The sequence below is a fragment of the Sphaeramia orbicularis genome, chromosome 12 (genome assembly GCF_902148855.1).
Source record: "Sphaeramia orbicularis chromosome 12, fSphaOr1.1, whole genome shotgun sequence".
NCBI classification, from domain to species: Eukaryota; Metazoa; Chordata; class Actinopteri; order Kurtiformes; family Apogonidae; genus Sphaeramia; species Sphaeramia orbicularis.
Window position 1 is genome coordinate 37,382,792 of NC_043968.1, and position 23,444 is coordinate 37,406,235.

Here is a 23,444-nt window from a genome sequence, read left to right on the forward strand (position 1 = left end):
GTGAGACCTGGGTGAGACGTCAGTGTTGTGGAGATGATCCGCGCGCTCGTGTTTGTCGTCGGTAGGTTGGATCTGTCACCGAGGAGAGCAGAGGAACGGGTTGGGTCTCATTTCATCCAGACCTCAAACTGCACAGACCGCATACCACAGTTCACTGAAAAATCATTTTATTTGAATATGGGAATTAGGCTACACTTACAGTCACATCCAAAACAAACAAATACACTTAGAAATACTGATCACTTATTTTATGGAAGTCACCTGTTTTATTTAAAAGTTACTTACATTATTGAGCCACAAAACGATCATGTTGTTATGGATACAATAAAAAAGCCTAATGACAGCAGTAACCTTCGAAAACTGTATTAAACCAAGTCATGACAGATGAGTCACTCCTTAGACCACAGGGGGCGCTGTTTGACTTTAACCAGACCTTCGGATTCTACAGGGTGTCCCATAAGTCTCCATACATAGGAAAAATAAACGTTTCTTGACATAAACCATTTTTATTTATATAATATGCTCTATATGACTACCATTTTGTCGGGAACACATTTCAATGCGTGTCCTCCACTGCTGAAGAACTATAAAGAAGAAATATAAAGAAAAACATGTTAGAACCATATATGTATGGAATGTATTATGTCTCCTATGTATGGAGACTTATGGGACACCCTGTAGTATAAAGTTTACACCAGTGGTTCCCAGACTTTATTGGCTCGTGACCCCATTTTAACACCACAAATTTCTGGCAACCCCAGACATTCAAAACAGAGACTTTTTTTTTTTTTTTTTTGCTAAATTGGTTTGCTTTTCATCATGTAATAGTTTGCTCTACTATGTTGCAAATAAACATTAATTTTAGTTGACATTTATACTATATAATGTATATTATTGTGGACGGAGGCAGAAAAGCCAGGTGTAGATTACTGCACAAAGTGAGAATTTTATTTTCCTTGGTCAGGATATGTACAGTCAGTCCATCTTGGATTTACAAGACTGACAATTAATACTGAACAAACTAGAAGCACTCGGAGAGCGCAGACCTCCGCCAAGGCTGATCAGTGGCCCCCCCCGTGGGCCCCCCACCCCCGATCACCACCAAAATTTAATCATTTCTTCCTTATCCCATTTCCAACAAACCCTGAAAATTTCATCCAAATCTGTCCATAACTTTTTGAGTTATGTTGCACACTAACAGACAGACAAACAAACAAACAAACAAACAAACAGACAAACAAACCCTGGCAAAAACATAACCTCCTTGGCGGAGGTAATAATAACTCAAACTATGAATTATGAAAGAGCTGCAGCATCTGAAACTGACCACAATGAACATTTGAAAGATAAACAGTACCACAGTGCTTCAGTTTCAGCTTCACAGTTTTTCATGTCTTTTATGGATTGGGATTGTCTCTGTCAACTCACCATATATTTTTATTGGTAAGTTTTTATTTTTTATCAATTACTAGAAATTTCAGGCGACCCCATTTGAATTCCAAACGACCCCACATGGGATCCCGACCCCAAGGTTGAAAAACAGTGGTTTATACTGTCATTATCTTATATGTGCAGCTACTTCATGTGGTTTACAGACAACAGCTGACTGTCACAGTATCAAACATGACTGGTTGAAAAAGGATATCCTGTTTTTGTTTTTTTTTGTCATACTGCTGACATACTAAATATGCTCCAAAAAGGTTGAGATGTTCTGTAAAATGTAAATAAAAACAGAAGCTGCATATTTGCAAATTTCACAAACCTATAATTTATTAACAGAATATAGAAAACATTTCAACTTTTTTAAACTAAGCAAATAGACAATTTTATGAAAAAAAAAAAAAAAAAAAGTTAACCTCCTGAGACCCAGGAAATGTCAGCAAAGTACCAGCTTTTTTTTGTTTTTTATTAAATAAGCACCTATATTGGAAACATCATGATGCAACAGTTTTTTCAGATGCAGTTTTTAAATGTTTTATGGAATGTCCTTTGTGGTGGACAGTTTTCTTTTGTTTTTTGTATAAAGTTGTGAAACTCTTGTCCACAAATGTGGACAGAAGACCCATAGCTGGGTCTTAGGAGGTTAAGTTTGAATTTGGTGGTAACACATCTCCAAACATTTACTCATCATTTTACAGTTTTGTCCAGTTTTGGGCTTGTATGATTGTGCTTTAACCTGCATTTGTGGATGGCACAGTGAACTTTGTTGTGATTTCTGGAGGTGTTTTGAGCCCATGCAGTGCTTTCCGTAACAGAATCACTCCTGGTTTTTAATGCAGTGCTGCCTGAGAACCTGATGATGACAGTCATTCAGCACTGATTTTCGGCTTTGTCTCTTGCTGACAGATTTTTTCAGATATTCTGGATCTTTTTATTGTTTATTAAGTGGTGTGATATTCAAAGTCTGCACAACTTTACATTGAGAAACATTATTGTGACATATGGTGAACCTCTGCCTCTGTAAGATGCTGTGTTTAGACCCCGTCATGTCCTGTAATCAGTTACACAATGTCCCTCCCGTTCATTACATTTAGAACCTTATTTTTGCCTCCATCCCAACTTTTTAGATATGTTACTACCATTAAAGTCAAAATTACCTTTTTTTCATGAAATGGTACCTTTTCTCAGTAAACATTTGCTATATTTTCTGTTCTATTGTAAATAAATTAGGAGTTTATGAGATTTGCATATTATAGCATCATGTTTTAATTAGATTTAACAGAGTCCCAACATTTTAAAATTAGAGGTTGTACTATTATATGTATGAGTGAACACAGGGCCAGTGTCAGCTATTATTATGGATTATAAACCACAGTCCAACAGAAACTCAACACAAAAGAACCTCATACAGAGATCAAAAACACAAAAATGTATCTACTGCTTTGGAAATAATTATTGGACCATTGTGATAATGTAGTGAAAATTCAACATAAATGTGTTGTGTAAAAAGATTCAGAGTTTTCAATGTGTGCAAATGTGATGCAAAAATCTGGTAAAGGACACATGACATATTTGCGTTACAAATCAAGTTGTATTTTTGTTAATAGATAACACATAACACAATGGACAATGAAGATTAAAATAATATTAATAACAATAAAAATAATAATGTCAAAAAGATGGGCTGTTCTGCTTCCACACAGAAAATCACCAGCCGTCTAATAACTATTTCTAAAGCCCGATAGTAAACACAAAATTAACATATTCAGATTGTAAACAAAAAGGTTTGTTGCCAAAATATGTATTTTCATCATACCATCAAAAATTGCAATAAAACAGTTCAATGAATAACGTAAGCAACAATTACATTTGTTCTCAATGACTTTTAAACATCTCATAAATACATGAATTGTAAAGAAAAAGTTCCCTGTTTCTGTCACAAAGTGCAAAGTGCTGAAAATAACTCATCAGAAAAATTTGTACACTCAAAAATATTGCTGATTTTAACAACATAACCCTGAGAAATATACTTTAAACACATAAAGGTTATTAATGGCACATTAGCAGTTTCTTCTTTGGTGTAGTAAGAAAAATATGCACCCTGGAACAAAAATATCTGAAGTGCAATCTAAATCTAACTTTATGTGTTACAGTTACAGTGTAACTTATTCATTCAGAGTTCATGGCAGAATGTGACGTCTCTGTCTGGTGTCTCTCATCCGTCACTGTCTTTAAGAGTATCCACATTAACACAGATGTTCACTGTGTGGGTCCAGGCTGACCTGACAAAGCATCAGGCCGACAGCCCCTTAAGTTAGAGAGAGGCAGCTGCAGGGGGCGCTGTGGGGCTGGAAACCACAGGTTCATTGGACGTCATCCTCATCTTCACTGTCAAAGACTGTGTCCTGAATAAGACAAAGAACAACATGTCTTTAGGTTCATTTTATAGTTTGATGGTTTCTGACACATGGTAGGACTAACGAGGTGTGTGTGTCACGTACGTATCCACCCTGCTGCTCAGCCCAGGAGGAGTAGTGAGTCTGCAGGTATCGGGCACCGTGGCCCAGCAGTCGGTTGGTTGGCAGCGTCTGCAGCACCGACAGACGACGGGTGACCTGACGGAAAATACACAAACATGTTTAGTAGTTCAGTTAAATGAATTACAAATCCAGAATGATCCACCTGACACAAACCATGCACTAGAAAACTTTGAAAAGACTTGATTAAATGCTTTCTTAAATTATTTAGGAGAACCAGCTAAACACAATTTCTTGTAAGTTTTTTTTCACGTATAAGCACGACCTAAGAATGGTCCAGACCCTATTGTAGGAATGCTGTCATTCATTTTCACTGAATAATTGTATGTTTCTTTACTTTGAAGCCCTCTGCCAATCATTATGTGATATTGTGTGACACACAGCTGATGGTACAGGAGGCATTTATTGTGTTTGTGGGTCATTACCCAGTTTTCTTAAGTTATGAATGTTTGTTAAATCTGACATGGTTTGAAATACTAAAGAATGGGAGGATACACATATGTTCTTAAGGCATGATGAGGCCCATTGTGTTAGAGTTATAGTCACAGACCAGAGAATTTTGCAAGGACTCGCTCAAAATTTCTGAGAAAACTAAATGCATTTGTGTTATACATTAGTCCTGCTTACAGAGGACGCTAAAGAACTTAAACCACAAAAACACAAATTGAACACAAATGAAGAACAAAACAGAACAGTGTATCTACATTATCTGTTAACTGTCTGTTTGCAGCTCTCCCATCACTAACCTCTTTACTTAATATTTGTCTAAAATTCACATATTTTTTTTCTTACCTCACAGGTCACAGCAAATTGTCTCTTGGCAGATGTTTTTGGTCCCAGACCTTCAGTGTTTGACGTCCAGAGGCCCAACGTTTGAAGGAAGGTCATTACAACCTTCTCAAAAAAACTGTAGTTTACCAGAAGTTGTGCAGCATCTTTCAGATCCTGGAGAAGAGGATTTATAGAAAATGGTATTTTTTCCTTGAAAGAATTTCTATATTACAGAGATACAGATGGTACACAAATGTTTCTGTTAGAGAAGAGTCTCTTACCCTCTCGTTCAGTTTGTCTCCAGCATCCCTCAGCAGCAGACCGATCACCTTCTCCACATCATCTACAAAAAATATAATATAATAATATAAGTTGGCATTCAGACTCAAAAAAGATACACAGGGTTCCTACAGGATTTCTACAAGTTAAATTTATGACTTTTTAAAACCTTTTTAAGACTATTTAGAACAGAATTTAATACCTATTTCACAGCCATACTAGCAAAAATTTGTGACTCCTAGAATTTAGGAAATTTATGTATCCACTCCAACGCCTTGATTTCCACTTTTCTGAGTCATTTCTCACTGAGGGCTACAAAGTTAGTGATAATTGGTTCCTAATTTCAATATAAATTGTCAGGTGGAACTAAGTCAACTAACATTAGTTTCTTTACAGCTTGGACATTTCCCAGACACATTTTAACACAACACAGGGAACAAGTTTATGACAACAGAACTTAAGACCTACCATATCAAATTTAATATCTTTTAAAGACTTTTTTTAAGGTATTAAATGCAGATTTGTAAATTCAAGACTTTTAAGACTTTTTAAGACCCCACGGGAACCCTGATAAAAAAAAAAAGTTTGACAGGCCACAAAAAAACAACATGTATGGTAAAGAAAAATAACAGAATGCATTTGTCCCTTAACTGGTCATGTCTTTGTTAATCAACATAAAGTCAGTATTTGTGCAGCGCCGCAGTTTCCTTCAGCTCTGACAGTTTTCAATGACAGGTGACCAAGTGTTAATCAGGTATTTGAGTCACATAGTAAAGGAGAAAAATTAGGACTCACCATTTGGTGCATCTGCCTCCACTTCAGGATGAACAAATGGGATTCCATCTGAGATCTTTGTGAGTCTATTCGCTACTGCTTCCAACTGCTGCTCTGTTTTATCCTCACCTGCAACAAATGATACATATTAATATTTTCAGAGAGGAAAGCACAGACATGACCCATACATGTTATTCAGCAACTTTTTCAGACCAAGATCTTACAAGAAAATAAACATTAACAAAAAATAGTTGGATAACACCTCAACACGTTTGGGAGTGTAAACTTGTACTGTTTTCACAATAAAGACTGTGCATCACAAAGTATTATTTGAATTATTTACATGAGTCACTTCAACAAGAGGACAGACAATGCCAGTCAAATCAGTTCTAAAATACTTGTTTTCCAACTTTTCAGCTAGTTTGGCTTGAGTTCTATTGTAAAAACAGAAGAAAACAATAGGCCTGTAACGGTACACAAAATTTTCGGTTCAGTATGTTTTCAGTTTTGAAAGCCACGGTTCGGTTTTTTCGGTTTGGTACAGGACGAAAGAAAACCCCTCAAAATGTATTTAATGCATTTATGAATTTTGGAACATTTTTCCCCAAATTTTTGGAGACAATAAAATATAGAAAAACAGGAATTATATAATTCTGCTGTTAAATATCAAATAGAAAATAAAATAAATATTACTAAATGTATTTTAAACATTAGTATTGCACTTTTCCCTGACAGGTAGTTTTGAACAAACAACAAAAATCAAATCACAGTTCTGTCAGTTATAAAATCAGTCAGTCAGTCAGTCTGTCATCTGTCAGTCATAAAAATAACAACAAAAACAATTCCACATGAAATGCAACATTAACAAGAGGGCAAACTCATGTTCTGTTTTAACAAACTGAAGAGCAACACTGACAAGAAAATTAACCAAATAATTTATTTTAGGACAGCAAACAAACTGTTTAGGCCACTTTGTGTACATGTGTGTGTGTGTGTGCGCAGGGTGTGGTTTGTCAAAAACACAGTGGGGGGTGGGGTTATATAAGTGGGGGTGTGGTCCATAACTAACGCTGGTGTCAAACGAAAGTGAAACTTTTACATTCTTTCAACGTCCAACTCCTGGGTTCTATTCCCCTATTATACAGCGTGTGTGAGAGAGAGAGAGAGAGAGAGAGAGAGAGAGAGAGAGAGAGAGAGAGAGAGAGAGAGAGTTAGTGTTTCAGAACTACCGTAGTTCATAGGGGTCAAACAACGTTCATCTTATCTTCTCTTTCCTTGTTGTTTTCTTTCACCTGAACCCGTAGTGATCCCAAACAGGACTGTAATGATGGTGGAGGGTCTTCAGTCTCTTCCTTCCAGGTTGACATCATATTTGGTGGGGTTTTTTTTTAACCTTATGGCCGCTACTATTTCATATTTCGGGTCAATGTGCGCTCCTTCAATATGTCTGTGTGGAACCTGAGCAGATTTAACGTTCCGTTAACAACGTCTTTCGTTCCTTTTTCTTTTTCTCAACAGACTGTGCCGTTTTGGTACAGCTGTGTACCGAACCGAACAGGTGTGTGCCATAACGGTTCGGTATGTGTACCGTTACAGGCCTAGAAAACAATATTCAAGGGGAATGCTAAAATCATTTTAAAACATCAGTAGACGTTGCTTTGCTGCTCTTCTCTATTAACCAATACTATGAATATTTTGATTACTATATTCCTATTTTGAAACATGTCTCATGTAAAGAAATGTTTCTGCTGATTCCCTGACATGACTGAAAATCACCAAGCACTCACCTAGACATCGGTCTTCAACATCATGGCGGTTATCACTTCTCCTGTACGGTTCATCCTCTTTTATCTGAGGTTTAAAACATGTACATATTTTGGAGAGACGCTTGAGACCCCTCTTCTTCTTTTTCTTCTTTTCTGTCACCTCTTCAGTCTTGTCTGGTGTCTGAGGTGAGGGTGTTCCATGTGAGTCTTGGTTTCCATTCAGTGTGTCTGGACTGCCCTTCGTAGTCAACTCCGTATCCTCCCCCTGCCTTCTCCTCTTTGCGTAGGCCATAAGGATCTTGAACTCCACCGTGTCCTCTGTGCTCTCTGGGTCAGATAGGTCAGTAGGTTTTGCATCACAGTCCGTGTTGCTGCTGAATCCATTGCACCCAGAGAAGGGTTCGTGGATTTCCACATGGCCGTTCTCCATGTTTACTTTAGGAAGAAAATATGGTGATAAAATTAAAGCAAGTTTCAATGCGTCAGTTGCTTTTAGTTCACATGAGTTAAATAATGCAGTTGTGAACAGTTTACTCCCAACTTTCTGATAGTTAATCTTACAGGTGAAGTGTGTCTTCAGTGACATCTAGTGGTGAAGTTGTAGATTAGGCGATGCTGCTCTAAACTCACTTTCCTCTATGGTATTATTTAGTGAACATTTGGTCCATTGTGGGAATATGAACTCCGCTATCATGACACACATTGACTCTTAGCATAGCAAAGCATAAATGTCATCTCTGAAACTATAAAATGCCAAAAGTTGTTATTCAGTGTGCCTGAAATACATGGACAATTTTTTAGGGCAGTAAAGCTTGTGTGAAAGCAAAATCTTTGTCACTACCAAACGTTTTGGTCATGACTGTACCTTAAGATGATTACAAGTTTATTCTGAGCTAAAACAGAAACACTGCTGTGCAACATGGTGAAGTCCGTGAATGACCCCCTTCCACTGTAGATATAACCAGCGGCGGCTGGCGAAATTATTTTTTGGTGGGGTGCAGTATGCAAGTCAGTTTTCGGATGCACTATAACCACATATAGCCACTAGGATACGCCAAAGCACATGCACCACTATTTCAAAATATTAGTTTAAATCAAAGTTAAAATATACAGTAGGCTAATAATAATAATATCTCCCAAAATATTGCTGTGATATTTAACGTGGAGAAAGGAATATTTATCAACTGTAGGACCCAAACTGGCCTGTTAAGAACATCTCAATTTCTCAAACTGTGCAAATACACACACGCTCTGAGACCTTCCAGTACTAGTGGAGGTAGATGATTTTGTCTCAATCATTTTGAAAGTGGCTCCCAAGCTGAAAAAGTGTGGGAACCCCTGGTTTAGACAATCTTGTGACATTGTATTTCTGAGGAAGGTCTTAATTCTTTACAGGATGTGATGTTTACTCCTGTGGGTGGTCCTTAGGTGCGAATTTTTACACCCCAAGATTCTCCTATCATTAGTAGTTTTCACTGAAAAACAGGCATTTTCCCCACATTTAAATTACTAATCATGGCAATGTTCACAAAAGCTCAGAGTAAATTTAAAAGTTTATTAACGAAACTAAAGAAAACAAGACTTTTTCAGATAAATATATCATTAACTCTTCATAAAAACAAGTGTCTACAGCCAAAGTGCATGGGTTTTGTTGATGAAGAAATGTTGCAGGAGATAACAGTGTTTCATGTTTTCACTTTCACTACGGAGCTTCTGGGTGTCCAAATGGGTCATGTCTGATGCTGCTGAAAAGCTAAGAAAATGTATTTTACTTGAATTATTTACATGTATTGGTAGGATTAATGGATCAACAGTTAATGAAATTTCTGGGTGTTTTTTGTGTCATCAGCTGAGAGTGAACACCACAAACACTGGTTTTTACCAGGGACTTTCTGCCATCCACCATAGCTGAAATCTACAAATTCACCACTATAGGTCACTAATTGTCACGCACTGAACTCAATGAACAATGTCCAACATTCACTGATTTTACCTCCAAAAAATGTCACAATTTGGTTCTTTTGCCAGTTTTATAAAGTGTAGGCAAAATATTTTGGTGTTTTTTTTTTAGCGAAAATATGTGAAACATGTTGTAAGCCAAAATTACACCTCTAAACACTGTTGTTTTGTCAGCCTAATAGGCCAGTATAATAAACAAAACAAATCCTAATATTGTACAGACGAATCTGGACACGTTATTTCTGTTATACTTCTGCTATCAGAATAGTTTACAAATTACTCTCAGTTCTAGGGGACAGCAGGAGGTTTATTAAATATGTCATACGCAGCAGTGTATGTTAAGGCCTCTGTTGTTATTTTATTGTTTTAATGTTTGATTTTTTTTAAATAAATATCAGCCTTTTTTGTCGCCCCCTGGTGGTGACTGTCACACACTACACGCTCATGGTGTTTTGTTCAGACATGTCTCTTCCGTCTGCCATAAACTTCTACTTTTTAAGCTTGCGGTTTCATTTCACGATAACACACAATAAAATTAAGAATGACACGTTATATGACAGTTACGTGACACTTTGAGTTAGTAAAAGACAAACTGTTAAATAGTTTATAATCTATTTAAAGCTAACAGCTAACTGCGTAGCTTCTAAAGTTTTTGTTGAGTCCCTGAAGTGATAAAAGTGGGTTATTTGACAAATGTAAGGGTTAATCTCAACAAGCAATTAATGAATTACAGGAGAAAGTAGTTTGTTTACACTTCATGAATAAGACTCGATAACTTGCCAAAATCTAGCAAAAAAAACAAAAAAAAAAACAAAACAAAACAAAACAAACAAAAAAAAAAAAACATCTGTCTTTAACCGTAAACTACAATGACAGAGCTACTATAAAATATAAAACCGTAAGTATTTTACTTACGGTTAAAAGGTCCAAAACACTACAATAGCACAAAGTGGGTCGTGAATCTCTTTCCTGTAGCTCCACTGTGGATGTCAGCTCCTCACATCAACTGTGATTGGACTCATTCATATACTACACGCCTCTTACGTACACTCTACGTCACATCACGAGTGGAGCTGATGTAACGTCGTGACGTTACGTACGGACAAGCACCTTATTGGACAGGACCTGCTAAGTAAATATATCGTATCCTAGGTAACATATCAAGCTAATTCCACTTTATTTTGGACTTAAAGTGGTTCTCTTAAAGTAGCTTTATGTTTAAGGTCTAATCTTTTCGTCTTTACCTTTTTTTTCTTTCATAAATACACTTCCGCCATGTTGGACTGAAAACTGTCATCAAAAGTAACTAGCACTGTTCGTCTCTTTTCCTTTCCATACATTGTACAGGTATTTAACTTCTATTAAATTAAAATATGAAGCCAAACTGTGATCATAACATAATATATAATCACAGCTATAATCATCTTAAAGATAATTCACTAAACATATTTATCTAATGTTTTGTGCGACAAAACGAAACTGAAACCCAGTAAACACCTGACAGAAAAATGACTTCATCATTATTCATCATTTTTACATTATTAGGATGAGGTTAGTAAGAGGTATTGAAAGATGCACAGTCTAGTACGACTTTATATGTTCACATGTTTCTTTTGTCTTTACTATTTGTCATCCAGACATTAACAGGAAGGAGAGGGGATTTCTGCCTATTCAGAACCTTCCAGACACTTCCAGAGAAGAAAAACATCAGCTGCTTCTGTTTTTAATGCTGTTTTGCAATTAACATAAATTTGCTCATGTTACGCCTAGAAAAAGGGGAAGTCAGACTATCTGAAACACCCAGTCTTAACACAAACATACTGAACAATTCACTACTTCTAGAAATAAATGGATTCAGTTGATTTGCATTTTGTTGACTCCACCAGTACTGTAAAACTTTTGTTAAACTGAAAACTTGGTGTTCCAATTATTGTTTCCCTCCTCTTTCAACATCTCATCTTAAACTGCCCATTTTAAACTCAAACTTTTTCAGATTTAATATAAAAATATGAGCATTGTCAGGGGGTAGGACTGGATAAGCAGTGGCTTCATCCTTTCCCCTTTCAGACACAACAGTTGTTCTTTTTTTTCTATTATTTGATTTTTTATTTGTGTATTGTTTATTATTATTATTATTATTATTATTATTATTATTATTATTATTATTATTATTATTATTATTATTCTATAGCGGGTTCAGAAAATGAATGAATGAATGAATGAATGTTTGATATTTTATTTGTGTATTGTTTATTTATTTATTTATTTATTTTATTTTGTTCCATATGTTTTGTGTTATGTCTGTGTCTGAAATAAAGTAAACTCAATTGTTTCATGGTTACCATGCATTCTATCATCATTTTGAGTGTTTTAAAGTCTAATAAGACAAGAAAAACTAGTTGGTTGAAATGGTCACTGCTGGAAATAGGTCACAAGTACTGCATGGCGTTTTTATAAAAGGAGAACAAGACAAAAAAAATGTGTAAAATACTGAGCTCATTAGTCCTTTATCAGATGCTTCTACAGTTATACTGTACTAAAATAGTGTCTTCTTTTCAATGTTTGTCAGTGTTGATTTTAATTAACTTTACAGCTAATTGACACAAATTTCCACATTCTTAAAACTAAGTCCACTTTTAACAGACAACCATAGAAATACTACTGGTATATACTGAGTGACCATTACAGTAACACTCAGCTCAGAAAATTCCAACTGTGACTCAGGGTCAGGTGTGTTCTTCAAACCATTGTGTTTACTTTCACAACAGGCTGAAACATGTCTCAGGTTTGAGCTACATTCACTCATTCGCACGTAGTAATCTGGGTGATGGTTCACATCACTGTTAGGGTGAAGTCGTGGTGGGGTGAAAACTTTGTCTAATTTGGTGGAAAAGTAAGCTCCTCCTTTATCATATTTTGATGGGTTATAACCAGTGTTTGTTATACTGTTTTATAGTTTATCCAATTTTAAAGTGGTGATTTTTTATGTCAGAGGAGAACTGACACATAAAGGCATCAAAAGAGCAAGGTGTTGCCTCTTGCATTATTCAGAAACAGCATTTTAAGTTATAATACACAATGAAATAACTGATGCTGATCTGTGTAAATGCTCATCCAACACCTCATTCATAAATGTATCCCTGCAAGACCCATAACTTTTATAAACAGAGGTTATGCCAATTTAACAACACTGTGAATGCATAAAAATAATAACTACACAATTTTTGTTCAGTTTGACTTAGTTCCAGGTATTTACAGGGTGGGGAAGCAAAATTTACAATGAATATTTAGTTGTATTTTCTCAGCAGGCGCTAAGTCAATTGTTTTGAAACCAAACATATATTGATGTCATAATCATACCTAACACTATTATCCATACCTTTTCAGAAACTTTTGCCCATATGAGTAATCAGGAAAGCAAACGTCAAAGAGTGTGTGATTTGCTGAATGCACTCGTCACACCAAAGGAGATTTCAAAAATAGTTGGAGTGTCCATAAAGACTGTTTATAATGGAAAGAAGAGAATGACTATGAGCAAAATTATTACGAGAAAGTCTGGAAGATACTATTAAAGAAGAATGGGAGAAGTTGTCATCCGAATACTTGAGGAACACTTGCGCAAGTTTCAGGAAGCGTGTGAAGGCAGTTATTGAGAAAGAAGGAGGACACATAGAATAAAAACATTTTCTATTATGTCAATTATCTTGTGGCAAATAAATTCTCATGACTTTCAATAAACTAATTGGTCATACACTGTCTTTCAATCCCTGCCTCAAAATATTGTAAATTTTGCTTCCCCACCCTGTATGAGGAAGTATTGTAAGTGATTTCGCATGATTTCACCTCCACTGCTTTTGCAGCAATAGATGAACTCAACTCCCCCTTTATGTGTTAAAACAAACGCACTAGAAAAACTTCCATAAATGTGATATATACCTTCAGCTAATGAATTTACAAAATTTGTATGAGAAGAGTATTTCTGCTTTTATGAATTTATAAGATGAGGAGAGTTCTGCATATAAAGCCGTCTCCCAAACAGGATGACAATATGTGATTGATTGTGAAATATGAAGCAAATGTTTCACACCTAATATGTGGGGCATTTGCTTTCCTTCTGGTTTTGTAGCTTTACAAATGAAATCCTGCTCCGTCACTGATATAAACAGCAATCTCTCACAACAAGCAGTAAAAAGAGGAAATTACATCAGAGGCAAAACTACGGCATCACATATTCTTTTTAACAAATTAAGAAAATATAACAACATACTGGTACTTCAAGTAATCCCTTCATCATCGTCATAAAAATAAAAGACAAAAGAAATGCAAAAGCCAAGAACAACAAAAATATAACACCTAAGAGGAAATTCAAGTATAAATCATTTAAAATTAGAATAATTTAATAGTTTAAAACAACAATGCCATACTTCAGAAAGTGATCTGAAGGAGGTAAGAAAATTCCATGCATAACCAACGCTGATGAGAGACACAATTTAATACAAAGTCATGTTCTCTACTCAATAAAAAGAGTGATAAGAAGCATGTGTGCATGTCATTCAGAACAGGATCGAGCTTATACCACAGTCACTTCATAGAAAATAAGTCATCACTGTCCACAGAGTTCAGGATTCATTTATACACAGTTTTGACTATTTAATTTGTCTGCAGACACTCAGAGGAAGGTTTTGGACATTAACAGCAGTAGCCACCATAGAGGTCATGGCAGAAGTTTTGCTAAAAAAACTGAGAATTACCACCTATGTTTCTGTTTTTTTACTTGTAAGAATTTAATTTGAGCAAAAACAGGAGCTGCCATCCTGTTATAGTGTGGATCAAATAAGAAATAGCTCTTGAGCAGCTCTATTTTCAACCAAAAGTTGCATAAAAAAAGTTTAAATAGTAAAATGTAAAAGAAAAATCATATTTTGACTTCTACAGTGGCTACGTCTGAGTCTCAAATTCTCTCAGTCTCCACAACCTGTTCCCAAAAAGCATATCCCACTATAAGATTATTTAGTTTACAACAGGTTATACCAAAATAAACCTCACAGGGTTATTTTTTTTAAAATTCCAATCCAATGACATACATGCACACAAAAGAAAAAAAAAAAAACAGACAATCATTTACCCAACCAGCACTGAAGTAAAACTGCACATTCAATACTCTTCGGTGCTAAATGGTCGACTATGTTTAAAACATTAATGTAATGTAAACAATTAAAAGAGAAATGCAAAAAGAAGTCATCTATTCATATTGCATTGAATATGGCTCAGATTCTTCTGTCATTCTTGGATAAATGCCACAAACACACATGTACACACACTCGGGCACGTGTTGTTAAGTTGCACATGAAAACACACACAGTAGTAACACAACACAGTCTGCAGTTATGCACAGGCTGCACAGACAATGGGAGTGCTGCTTTTCTGCTTAAGTCTCTTTGTTGCTGTAGATTGGACTGATATGGAATGGAGCGTCTCACACACGCACACACACACGCACATACGTACGTACGCACGCACGCACACGCACACACACAGACAGATGCACACTGACACACGCTGCAGATGAAAAGCCTTCACAACATCCTACTGTAGAAAGGTAGATAGTGGGTGTGAGTGTCACTGAAATGAACAGGTAACTGATGATGAATCTTAAAACGTCTTTTTTTACAACAGTCTGCTCCATGTAACACATTACACCAGCATTCTTCACTCAGCAGTTATCACTTAAATCCCATGGTCCAGTCAGCGTCAACCAACCCTGATACGATGGATTCAGTCCTATTAAGATGGAGTTTGTGAAAAAATACAGTTTAAAGGCTGTTTGTTTGGATCTAAACTACTCAAACTATTAGTCTTGCAAATGAGATTTTCAATTGAATGTTTAATTGACCTGTGACGGTCTAAACTTTACTTCAGAGGTGAGAATTAAATTGTGTTAAAAGGAGGAATTACGTATTTTCATCCTGCAGTTGGGATTAACATGTATTGCACTTTCCTGATGCCATCATTTGGTCATAAAAATCTTGTAAATATCGTTTGAACTGTGTACTAAAAGTACAAAATGGATATTAATGGCTACATTTAACTACTACTGGACATTTTTAAACCTATTTTGATCCTGTGTATCAGAATAGAACATCATGCTTTCATCTTTTTAGCCCTATAATGATATAAATTAACATAGAAACCACTATTTCTAACAATTTGAAAGTTTTTTTTAGCAATAAAATAGTAGTTGATAACTACCAAGTGTCAATTTTAGAATTCATCACTCATTTAATTTTTGTGTGGCTTATACTTTTCTTAGTTTCAGGTTTTGAGGATGTTTGACCATCAGTCACGGTTGTTTTGTGGTATTTTATGTGTGTTTTTATGTGCAGTTTCTGTACTTATCGCAGCTCCAGCGTTCATATAATGTGAACAGTAAATGAGAAGTGACAGATTTCATTCCGCATAATCACACAGGCTCAAAAATAACTTTTGTAGATAAATCATAAAATTAAAAAAACAACCAATAAGATGCTGGTAACATTATTAAAAGTGAGGACAAGATATGACACTACATCAGTGCAATGTCTTTGGCACGCAGGTTTTATGGGGTAGCATATATACTTTACTATGTCCATACGCAGTGAAGTGACTCTTAACTTTCAACAGAAATAACTTCTTTCAAAACCAACTACTGTAAAAGTCTATTAGTTTGTTAAAATCTGATGTGCTATCAAAACAAATCCCTTACAATATGAGAACAATATGTTGTCATGAATTCAGCTCCAAAAAATGACAAGTGACTCGACCGGTCTTAGTGCACTTGCATCCTGAACTGTGACCAGTCCGACAATCAACCACTCAGTCAATCATTACAACCAATAAATAGAATATGAATGAATAAATAAATACAAATAAATAGTTGACCAATAAAACATTTCTCCACTGTGGGGCTGCTGTGAGCTCAGGCAGTTCCCTCCTCTGGTTTGTCTGGAAAGACTGTTTGGTTCTTTTTAAAAAGGAGTTGCTCCCAGTTTCTTCTCCACTACGAGTGTGCAGAGTCCACAGAGACAGAGTGAGTGGGAGTGGGGGGGGGGTGCGTCTCACACAGCCGTCTCCAGGTCTTCATGGGGTGTAGAGGATGTGTGCTGTTGGGTGCTCAGGTAGGTGGCCAGCTCCGAGTCTCCTTCAGCTTGGTCTGCTGGTGTTTTCCCCTGACGCAATAAACCAGACAATCAAACAACTCAGAGTTGTCATACAGGTGAGATATGAAAATAATGTTGACATTTTCATAAAAGCATGAGACTGATTGATTACAATCACCTCATGACGACCACAGCAGCCGTAACTGGTATTTTGCATGAATGATAATGAGGTCAACCGTGAAAACACAGAAGGAGAAGTGTTTCTGTAGAATCTGGTTCATGTCAGTATAACTAAAGCAAAACATAATGTGTTGAGCACTTTTAATACCCTGTGGCCAATTATAGAGTAAGATTCTTTTGAAAGTTACAGCCCTATAATTTACATTAGATTGTGTTTGTGTAAATTTGGTGCGAAAATCTCAATGCATTCTTCAGCTAATGCAATTACGTCGTTGAAAGGACATGTTGACATTTGACCTTGAAAAAGTAGGTCATGGTCACCTATTTTCAATAGGCCTCTGCTCCATGCCAAGATGCATCCACAGTTTAAATTTGGTACAGATATCTCAATGCATTCTTCAGATAATGCGATTACGTTGTTGAATAGACAGACAGAAGACAAAATAATTATAATACCCCTTCAGCCCAAAGTTGGCCGAGGGGTAAAAACAAAAACTGTCATCTCCCCAAAATAGAACCAGGACCTGTCTGTTAGCGGTCTAGTGAACATAATTATGGACAGATCAGCCTGATTTATTGGACGTGAATGTACATGACAATACTTTGGCTGGTCTAGGTCAAAGGTCAAAGTTATGGTTTTCTAAAAAATATTGTATCTCAAGATTTTGTCTCAAATAATCATGATGCCTCCATTCATGTCCCTAAATTATAATACTATACCACGTTGCATGCTTTTAAAACATATTATGTCATATTTGGCCCATATCACCTTCACTGCTACAACTGTGAACAAACTAGATTAAAGGTTCTTTAGGACAAATGTAACTGGTACAGTTTAATCTCTACCATTTTAAATTATTTTATGTATGTGTTATAAATGAAACAGGCCAGTCAGTGGTCAATATGAATGTTCTGCACAAAATTTTAAGTTTTAATCTTACAGTTAGTCTTTATTTAGGAGCATTTTCGATCAGAGCTCCACCTCCTGTGTGTTCTCTGTGGATTATTCATGTGTCATGCTGTTCCATGTCATCTGCGATATGAGTCATCAGAGGGAGTGGAGGAAGAGCTGGTGATTACCTGGAAGTTGGTTTTCTCAAGTGAAGCACCGGCCTCCACCAGCAGTCGACACACTGCATGCTGCTTTCCTGAGGCTGCTTTGTGCAAGGCAGTGTCCCCTCTGCACACAGAAGACCCACACACCCATTAATATCTGTGGAAACAGTCCCTCACCTATTACGAAATAATGTGATAGCTATCATAAACCAGAACAATGACCACGCTGAGACAGAAAAGAGTCAGCTATAACTAACAACCATGAAGTAGATAAGAAGGGGCTGTTGGGAAATCATTTACTCTCAGGGCATGTGATTTACTACAGTAATCCAATAAAATGTACACATCTCATGCATACAGCGTGTTCTTCCTCACACCCAAAGATGAAAAACAACAGTGAACATATCAAACTTACTTCTCTCTGTCTGTTAAATCCAGAAGCACTTTGGAGCCTAAGGAAGAAGTAGAAGAAGCAGTTACAGTAAAAAAAAAAGTGCATCAGAGTGCAGACTGTCAGTATCTGCATTTAGAAATGCAGATAAAGTCATATGAAATTTTTTATAACTTGTGAATTTATTTGGTAGTTTGCCCATTAAATCAGAAAGTATGCAGGCCCGGTGGGAGGACCCAAACTGAATTGACAGTGATTTATTAGTTAAATACATATCAAAACTAAAGCTTTTTTTTGTCATTCATGTTTCATTTGTGATTAATTGTAATCAATATCTACTGCGGATATACTTTTTTTTCATGTTTGCTGTATGGGGATGTCTGATTAGATTTGTTAATGTATGTGAAATGTCTTGTATATTTATGAGCAAACCCAATAAAAATTAAGTTAAAAAAACAACTAAAGCTATTACAGTGTTGAGTCACTGAGGTTAAAGTCTTGTGTGCATCATCTCCACACACAGTTACACACAGTGTAATATCAACTTCATACATATGCTCACCCTGTTGCAGGATGTAGCTAACCAGATCTGCATGTCCATTCTGAGCTGCTACATGTAGCACTGAGCAGCCACCAGAGTCTCTGACCAACAAGCTAACACCATGACGCACACACTCCGTCAGCTGGAAGAGGTCGGCAAAGATAAAACATGTAAGAGAATTATATCTGCTAAAACAATTTAAGAAATCAAACACTGAATAAGCTCTCATTTGCAGTTTCAACTTATAAAGACAGTAAATTAAAACACTGACAGACCCTGGAGAGTTTGTATGTAATTAGACCTGTCTCAAAGCCAGGCACTGACTTGAGTCACATGACTTAAAGTGCATTTTTAAGACATGACATTTGCTTGACTAACACTGAAGGCCTGGCTTACAATTCACCTGACGCAACTTAACTTAGAGTTATGGCAGATAATCCGAAAAGTCAACCTCTTCAGATGCATATTGAGAGGTCACATATGATACTAATGCATCATTAATTCTACTGTAAATATTAGTATTTAATCGCACTAAAAACACCATAGTTACCTCTACCAAGGAACAGCAGAGGTTATGTTTTTATCGGGGTTTGTTTGTCTGTTACCAAGATAACTGTTAACAAGATAACTCAAAAAGTTATGGATGGATTTGGATGAAATTTTCAGGAAATATTGATACTGGCACAAGTAACAAATGATTAAATTGTGGTTGTGATCGGGGGGGGACTGATCTGCCTTGGCAGAGGTCTGCACTCTCCAAGTGCTTTTCTAGTTGAATATGTGTTTGATGTTATTATAATCACAGCAGTGGTGGAAGAAGTTTTCAGATTAGTTAGTTCAGTAAAAGTAACACTATAGAAATGGTCTAATACAAGTAAAAGCACTGTAATACACACTGTCATTAAATGGCTATATACTAAGTTTGTATGTTAAATGTAGTTAGTGCCAGTGTCCCTGTCAGTGTTTTACTATGATGTTTTTGGGGTCATCTTCTGCTCTTGCGAAGTATAAAGGCTTCAAATTAGTCCAGAGAACTGCAGTAAAAAAGAGTTACTTACAATCCACCACTGTCAGTAAACATAAATATTTTTGGTTACCATTTGGTTTATTTTACTTTTAATGCAATATTTATTTTTTTGAGTTATGTAGACTTTTATGTCTATATTTTAATGCAGGACTAGTGATAAGAAGCTCATATAACTTGACTTACCACTTGTTTGACCTGAATAATGAATTGACTTTTCCTTGGCCTTTATCTGGGACTTGACTTGACTTGATTTTCCCCACAGAAACTTAGGACTTACTTGAGACTTATTGCTTTCACACGTGTGGCTAAATCCCACTTCTGCTCAAAGCTGCTGAATACTAATTATGATAGAAAAACAGAGAAGTAATGTCCAAACCCCATCTGTAATGAGGTTTTGGATAACAGATGGACAAACCTCCTGTGTAATGAGGTTTTGGACATTGCTGCTCTGTTTTTCTACTTTAATACATATCGACACTTTTAGTCTGTTCATCACTCTGTTAAATAATGATGTAAAGTTGACTCATGCTCCTACTTTCATATGTTCAAAGTACAAAGTCAAAGCAAGAAGCTGTCATGTTCAGCTCAAAGTTGTGTGAACTGCACACAGAGAACACATTACCATAGACAGATCCCCAGAGCTGGCAGCTGTCAGTAGTGCTGAAAATAAAATACAAAAAGGCAGACATCATGTGAGTAAAGGCTTTTCCAGTACAGATTTTAAACCAACCAAACGACGATACTCGTAAAACACTGTCTGGTATGTTGAAAGTAATATCAGATTGCAGATGACTCAAGCCCTTCAGTGACTTTGCAAAATGTTTGTGTGTAACAAAATAGTCGAAGTTAATCAAGGTGAAGCATTTTATATGATAACACCAAAACAAGTTCCTGCAGATGTACAGTACTATGTCTGGTTCTCGATGAACGTATGTTTGCAGTACTTCCTGGAAGCAGGTATTTTTAGTCATCAACATGTTCTTAACAGCCACATAAAATAGTTAGTAACAGGATTGACAGGCTACTCCTCTAACTGCTTTACGCATAAATGTACAATTTGTGTTGAGAGCATTTTGTTGTGATACTTCTTCTGATCAGTAAAGCCCAGTACAGTAAGTATGTGCTGAAAAAAGAAAAGACTGAATGTTTATGTGTTTTTTCAGGCCATGCTTTTTGCATATCTAGCCTGAACTGAAAGTAAGAACTCAAAATTGAAATATCATTGTTTGCGATAAAATAATACAACCGTGTAACCGTATACAAAGATGAAAAAAACGATATTCAACGATGAAAAAAATGTTTAATGCATGTTTGTTGAGACAGATGCTGTAAAATAGGTTGTGTAATAGAACATACGTATGCAGCATTTCTATTTGTGTTTGGAGTTTCCAGTCATGTCTCCATTATTGTTATCTAATAAGGCCATTAAATTCCACCTGGCACTATCAAAAAATAAAAGACATAACACAACCATACCGTTTTATTTTAAGTGTGTGGATTATAGATGAGACTGTTTCTACCAGTTAAATCACAATAAGTAGTGTTTAAAACATTGCTAGTATGAATTTTAATGTAGCTTTTCCCAGTACAGGGCGGCCATATAGAGACAAATGACTAAACTGAAAGTGTAAAAATAGATTTGCTGGAACACGTGAGGATGAGGTTCATTGAGCTGGAGAGTACCTGGAATTTTGGCTGTTCATGAAAATGGAACAAAAACAAAGAGCATTTCATAAAAATGTAATAAACCTCATGTTGAGTCATTTGCAAAGACCTTCAAAGATGATCAGTTTTTATTATACACAATATTTTACCATTATTTTGTACCATAAAAATGAAAAAAAAAAAAAAAAAAAAAAGCGATATGTGTGTTTTACCTTGTTCCTCTGGTGTCAAGGGAGTACTGAAAACAGAAATCATAAAATGAATTAAAACATGCCTAACTTAAGTAGATGAGACTTGGTTTACAGCTGCATCTCACAATTATTGTATTCAGTAATATTCAGTGTCTTTATACAGCATAGTCAAAAAAAGTCCCCGCCTGAATTAGCACAGCCAATAGTTCAGGTCCTTCCATTTGATAATTACTGCAGTGATTCACATGTTTCAGTTGCAACAAGTACTTTAACCTTAACTGATGCAGTGAGCAGCTTCACATCAGTGTGTTACAGAGCATTAAGATTGGACCGTGTTTCAGTGGAAAAAGGCTGACCCTGTTCCAGAGTGAGAAAAGAGGTGCATGAAGTGATTACCCATCATGCCTAGTGCGTCGAGTGTTATGATCTGGGGTAGATTCAGTTGGTCAGGTCTAGGTTCAGCAACATTATGTGTCCACGAAATGACAGAAATAAATGCTGCAATCTGGCTCATAGACCAACTCCACTCTCATGTTCTTTTTGTTTAACTATTTATGCCTGATGAGTATCATACCTACTAATATTATTGCTTTTTTTGTTTATTTATTTATTTAATTTCAGAATAGGATGCGTTACCCCGGGAATTTGTGGGGCAGGAGGGTGTGAATTGTATGTATGTTATGTGTAAAATCCAAAAGTATTGTTTTGTCTTCTATGAAACTGTCACTTTTTTTTTTTTTTTTCCTTGATTCCAATAAAAAAAACGTTGAGAAAAAAAAGACATATATGTTGCGTAATTTCATAACCTTAAGGAAACAATGCCATGGTGAATGGAGGCTGTAATCAAAATTAAAGGGAGTCCAATGAAAAATTAAACAGGGTAGGACTTCTTTTTTGGCTAGGCTGTGTATTGTTTCAGTAGTAAGAGTAGTTAAACCTCTCAAATTCAGAAAACAGAGAAGAATTAAAAGCATATATTAACAGAATTCAAGCAGACTGTCAGATTAATATAACTGATACAATAATACCAGCTGTCAATCTGAAAACCATCTAAACAGTGAATGCAATTTAATGATTAATTTGTTCTCAAAGGTAAAGTTGTTAAACATATTCATATGTTGTGTTAGTTTGCAGTTTTTCATTAACTTACTGTTTTTGTTTTGCTGTGTGTCTGTGACTGATATACGCTGTGTCATTGCTGACGTACCCAGCCGTTGGTTCCACCACCAAATCAGGCATCCCCGTGGAGGGCCCCTGGTTCAACGTGGGGCCCTCATGGTCCAGGATAAAAACCTCATCTTGACATATTTCTGTGACAAAGTGAAGGTGCTCCTACAGATTATAAAGAAAGACACACAGCAAGAGACATCAGTGAGCAACTGTCAGCAGATGTCAGATAAAAATCCAGAGATGTTTAGTTTTTTCTACAGTTTATATTTTACCTGAGCCTTGTCGATGCGATAGAACCGGTCGGCCGATGTGGCTGTGGAGCAGAGAGAACCTCAGAAATATGTCAAAACTAATCTATTTAGGTTTCACACTGATGGTTAGATGAGCACTTCAGAGGTGCCATTATATTTAATAGCTATACAGCCTCTGAAAATACACATCTGGTTTAAAAAGGCTTTTAAAATATGATCATATGAATCTATTTTCCATGGTATTATTGACCAAATAGAAGATAAAATCATTAACAGTGTTACATGTTTAACATATTTTGCTGTATAGACT

At 36.1% G+C, this 23,444-nt stretch overlaps 2 protein-coding genes across 10 annotated transcripts in view; both read right to left on the reverse strand.

Annotated features, from left to right (window-relative positions):
• Window positions 1-2,092: 2,092 nt before the first annotated feature.
• LOC115430458 (apoptosis facilitator Bcl-2-like protein 14) lies at window positions 2,093-10,572 on the reverse strand. The gene is made up of 7 exons (XM_030150479.1): window positions 10,442-10,572; window positions 7,589-8,002; window positions 5,823-5,930; window positions 5,030-5,091; window positions 4,770-4,922; window positions 3,942-4,055; window positions 2,093-3,845 (listed from the first exon to the last, which is right to left on the reverse strand). The coding sequence occupies exons 2-7, from the start codon at window positions 7,995-7,997 to the stop codon at window positions 3,804-3,806; spliced, it is 888 nt and encodes a 295-aa protein (XP_030006339.1). The 5' UTR covers window positions 7,998-8,002; window positions 10,442-10,572; the 3' UTR covers window positions 2,093-3,803.
• A 3,330-nt stretch (window positions 10,573-13,902) lies between these two features.
• dgki (diacylglycerol kinase, iota) overlaps window positions 13,903-23,444 on the reverse strand; it is a 67,331-nt gene continuing 57,789 nt past the window's right edge. For 6 of the 9 annotated variants that reach the window (XM_030150473.1, XM_030150472.1, XM_030150477.1 and 3 more), the window contains 8 exons: window positions 23,156-23,196; window positions 22,864-23,045; window positions 21,735-21,760; window positions 20,480-20,517; window positions 18,852-18,972; window positions 18,314-18,350; window positions 17,923-18,022; window positions 13,903-16,731 (listed from right to left, as the gene is read on the reverse strand). In XM_030150473.1, the coding sequence (XP_030006333.1) occupies window positions 16,621-16,731; window positions 17,923-18,022; window positions 18,314-18,350; window positions 18,852-18,972; window positions 20,480-20,517; window positions 21,735-21,760; window positions 22,864-23,045; window positions 23,156-23,196 (656 nt within the window). In that variant the 3' untranslated portion in view covers window positions 13,903-16,620. The remainder of the gene's footprint in view (window positions 16,732-17,922; window positions 18,023-18,313; window positions 18,351-18,851; window positions 18,973-20,479; window positions 20,518-21,734; window positions 21,761-22,863; window positions 23,046-23,155; window positions 23,197-23,444) is intronic. The other 3 variants (XM_030150475.1, XM_030150474.1, XR_003936941.1) reach the window with 2 other exon arrangements.

Excerpts from the sequence above, each read along its gene's own strand:
- LOC115430458 (XM_030150479.1), bottom strand. The coding sequence starts at position 7,997 with ATGGAGAACGGCCATGTGGAAATCCACGAACCCTTCTCTGGGTGCAAT. Across the intron at positions 4,056-4,769 it reads AATTTGCTGTGACCTGTGAG|GTCACCCGTCGTCTGTCGGT; the intron begins GTAAGAAAAAAA and ends ATTTTCCGTCAG. Across the intron at positions 3,846-3,941 it reads CTGAGCAGCAGGGTGGATAC|GACACAGTCTTTGACAGTGA; the intron begins GTACGTGACACA and ends TGTCTTATTCAG.